Source organism: Cynara cardunculus, assembly GCF_001531365.2.
Source record: "Cynara cardunculus var. scolymus isolate 2C chromosome LG 15, CcrdV1, whole genome shotgun sequence".
NCBI classification, from domain to species: domain Eukaryota; kingdom Viridiplantae; phylum Streptophyta; class Magnoliopsida; order Asterales; family Asteraceae; genus Cynara; species Cynara cardunculus.
This window is the reverse complement of record NC_037542.1, coordinates 17,617,604-17,620,909: the sequence shown is the minus strand read 5'-3', so window position 1 is coordinate 17,620,909 and position 3,306 is coordinate 17,617,604. Positions and strand designations below refer to the sequence as shown.

General features: G+C 31.7%; 1 protein-coding gene across 1 annotated transcript; it reads left to right on the top strand.

The window, feature by feature from the left end:
- The first annotated feature begins 2,545 nt into the window (after positions 1 to 2,545).
- On the top strand, positions 2,546 to 3,306 carry LOC112528095 (disease resistance response protein 206-like). The gene has a single exon (XM_025139016.1). It carries the CDS (start codon positions 2,573 to 2,575, stop codon positions 3,140 to 3,142), a length of 570 nt encoding a protein of 189 aa, XP_024994784.1. The 5' UTR covers positions 2,546 to 2,572; the 3' UTR covers positions 3,143 to 3,306.

Sequence of the window (3,306 nt, the reverse complement as noted above, 5' to 3'; positions counted from 1 at the left end):
AATATAAATTACTTCGTTATTGTATATAAATTAAATTATAAAAAATTGAATTAAAAAATTACACAAAAAAATGAAGAATTTCAAATAGTTAATTTGATATTAATATCGATATATTTTTGTCAAATTTTTATAATATATTCAAACATATATTTTATTCAAAAATAAAAACATCATTGTTTTCTTAAAATCACATAGAGCCATATTATAACATCGACTGAGATAAAGAATAAAATAAAATATTAAAATCACGATGTATCTCGCTGCATTGCGCGAGTACGCTTCTAGTTATTCTAAATATGTATCATTATTGTTTGATCCTCCTCCTCTCTACACACACACACACACACACACACACATATATATATATATATATAACAGCAAAAAAGCTAAAATGACCTTGATTTAATGGAGTTAACGAAGACGTTAGTTAAAGAGACCATGGCCAAGACAAATTGATATCATAAAAATCAAATCCATAATAAACATATCACAGGAACCCTAGTTAGAAAAAATTATCGAAACACATAGACTAAATTCATAATTCTCTTAAATACATTAACATATAATAAAGTTTATTTAATTTTTTCAGCTAGTATCATTATTATTTTACCTAATAAACGAGTTTTCAATCAACATAATATTTGTTTAATTTTAATGTGATGTTTTGCCGGATAATCAAAAATTGTATTATAACTTAATAATTTGTCATATGTATCATCAAAAAAACTAAGATAAACTTTGTTACATTTTCGCCAATATATAATATTAACGAGATATATTTTTAAAATGGAAGAGTTCAGATTAAGTACATATTTAATAATTTTTTATTCTAGTTTTGAATTTTGTTAATAATTACTTGTGATTCTGTACCTTTTAAGCCTTTAACATACAATATTATCACGATACTAAAAAAACAAATCATTATTATTCTCAAAAATCGTGTATTTTTCATTTAATATAATTAGAGAAATACAATTTTGAAAAACACGTTTAAAGGATTATGGTGTCAAACGTCTATTAAGGCCTGGAATACATATTTTAGATTGAAAATACACAAACCTGTATTTTGAAATTAAGGGGACGTTTACCAAACATTTACCTGGTAAGCACTTACCCGAAAAATTCAATATTATTATTTACTTATCGGGTAAAATTTTAGTCAACAAAAACGGTTTTTTATGCAACAATTTACCCGGTAAGAGCTGACTGTGGTAAGAGTCATTGCGCTCACTTACCGGGTAAGACTCTCGGTTTTTGCCTCGTTTTTACCAGATAAGATTTTTGGTCCTTATCATATTCATCTGGTAATGTAATATAACCTGCTAAGCGCTTACCCAAGTGAACATTTGGTAAACGGACCCTAAGTTTTCCAAAATAATAACTTAATGACGTCGTTTTCCTTCTAAATGCAATTTGCCGTAACAAAAACCCCATTTTTGAGCTTTTAATAGCATTGTTTACCTTCGTAAAGTTACGTTTTAAATCAAAAATACAACGTAACAAATAACCCATTCCTCACTTGACCACGTTTGGATCATGAACTCAATTTAGCAATATATATTTTTTATTAACCTGGATATCCAACCCGCTATGCGAGTCGACTAATCTCAGGGCGACCATCTGATTTGCAGATAGCCGGAGTCACCGCATTTGAATCTCCGTGGCCACAAGGGGATTTTTATTCATCATTGGATTTGAACTTGAGACCTTCTGGTACTTTTGACATTTGGAACTAAACTCAAACCAATCAGACACCACACTTATGTTTTGATCTAACAAATTAAGGGACAAATCACACCAAACTTGCTAGGGTTCATTCCATCAAATCCAAACAGAAAATAACAAACAAACAAAAAGGGTGGTTAAAAGTGAGTAGGCTGACCTAATGCACAAGAGATATGACTTGGAAATCTTAGCCACAAAGTAGTTGCCTCTACACCTATAAGTAGTTGTACAAGTAACTACATGGTTTAATAAATGGTTATTGAATGGTTATATTTTCATCGAACTTTAACAAGATCAGTACTTAATATTAAAGTTATCTGTTTGTTGAGCCGTTATAAAGTATTAACAGGTGCCTACCTAGGTGCACCTTCTTTATACCCAGCATTAAGCATTCCAAGTAAATAAAAAACATAAAACAAGAAATCTCTACCGGACATACATAACGCTTTAGCTAGTACACGGAAGTGGATACCATGATTCTTCTGGACCGAACTGTTTCACGACGTTCTGGACCGAACTGTTTCACGATACACGAAATGCACGTCGTGGTGAGAAAATATGGGTTCGTGTATTTCCAGATAAATCTTTAAGTTCTTGGATGATCATATTCTATTTAAATCTGCTCGTTGTATGGATTTTAATTTCAATATTAAATATTTTATTGAGGATGGACCCCATTACTTAGTGTAACCAATCATGATCTACATTCTTAGACTTCAAGTTATAGAAGTTTATAGGTTCCATTTTAAATCACCATTTTTTTTTACAAACATATTTTCATAAGTTTTATATAAAGAGACCTAAACAACACTTATCTTCACAAATTTCATTCCTTCTCTTCTACAAAATGAATTCTAAGCATCAAATCTCACCACTTTTCCTAACAATCTTCTTCTTGCTTGTTTTAGGATGTACTGCTTCACCGAGAAAGAACATTCGCTCTCGTCGTCCCTGTAAAGAAATGGTGTTTTATTTCCACGACATTATTTACAACGGCAAGAACTTCAAGAACGCAACTGCAGCCATTGTAGGTTCACCGGCGTGGGGAAATAAGACCATTTTGGCGAATAATAACCATTTTGGGAACGTGGTTGTATTCGATGATCCTATCACGATGGACAACAATCTACACTCGCCTCCTGTTGGGCGAGCACAAGGGTTTTATATCTATGACAAGAAGGAGATTTTTACTGCTTGGCTTGGATTCTCGTTTGTCTTTAATTCAACTGCACATAAGGGCAGCATTAACTTTGCGGGGGCTGATCCTTTGATGAACAAGACAAGAGATATTTCTGTAATTGGCGGAACTGGAGATTTCTTCATGACGAGAGGCGTGGCTACCATTATGACAGACTCGTTTGAAGGGGAAGTTTATTTTAGGCTTCGTGTTGACATTAAGTTCTATGAATGTTGGTAATTGAGAAACTTTTACTTCTTTATTTTGTTTGTTTCAGATTATGACAGAAGTTCATGTCTTTTTCAACAAGGCATAACAAATGCCAAATTTTCATGTTGTTACATTTCTGTTACGAATCAATCATTTACTGTTATATTTCTTTTTATGGAAATAAAAAAAAATAT

Bases quoted from the DNA above. Each gene is read 5' to 3' on its own strand.
- LOC112528095 (XM_025139016.1), top strand. From the start codon at position 2,573: ATGAATTCTAAGCATCAAATCTCACCACTTTTCCTAACAATCTTCTTC.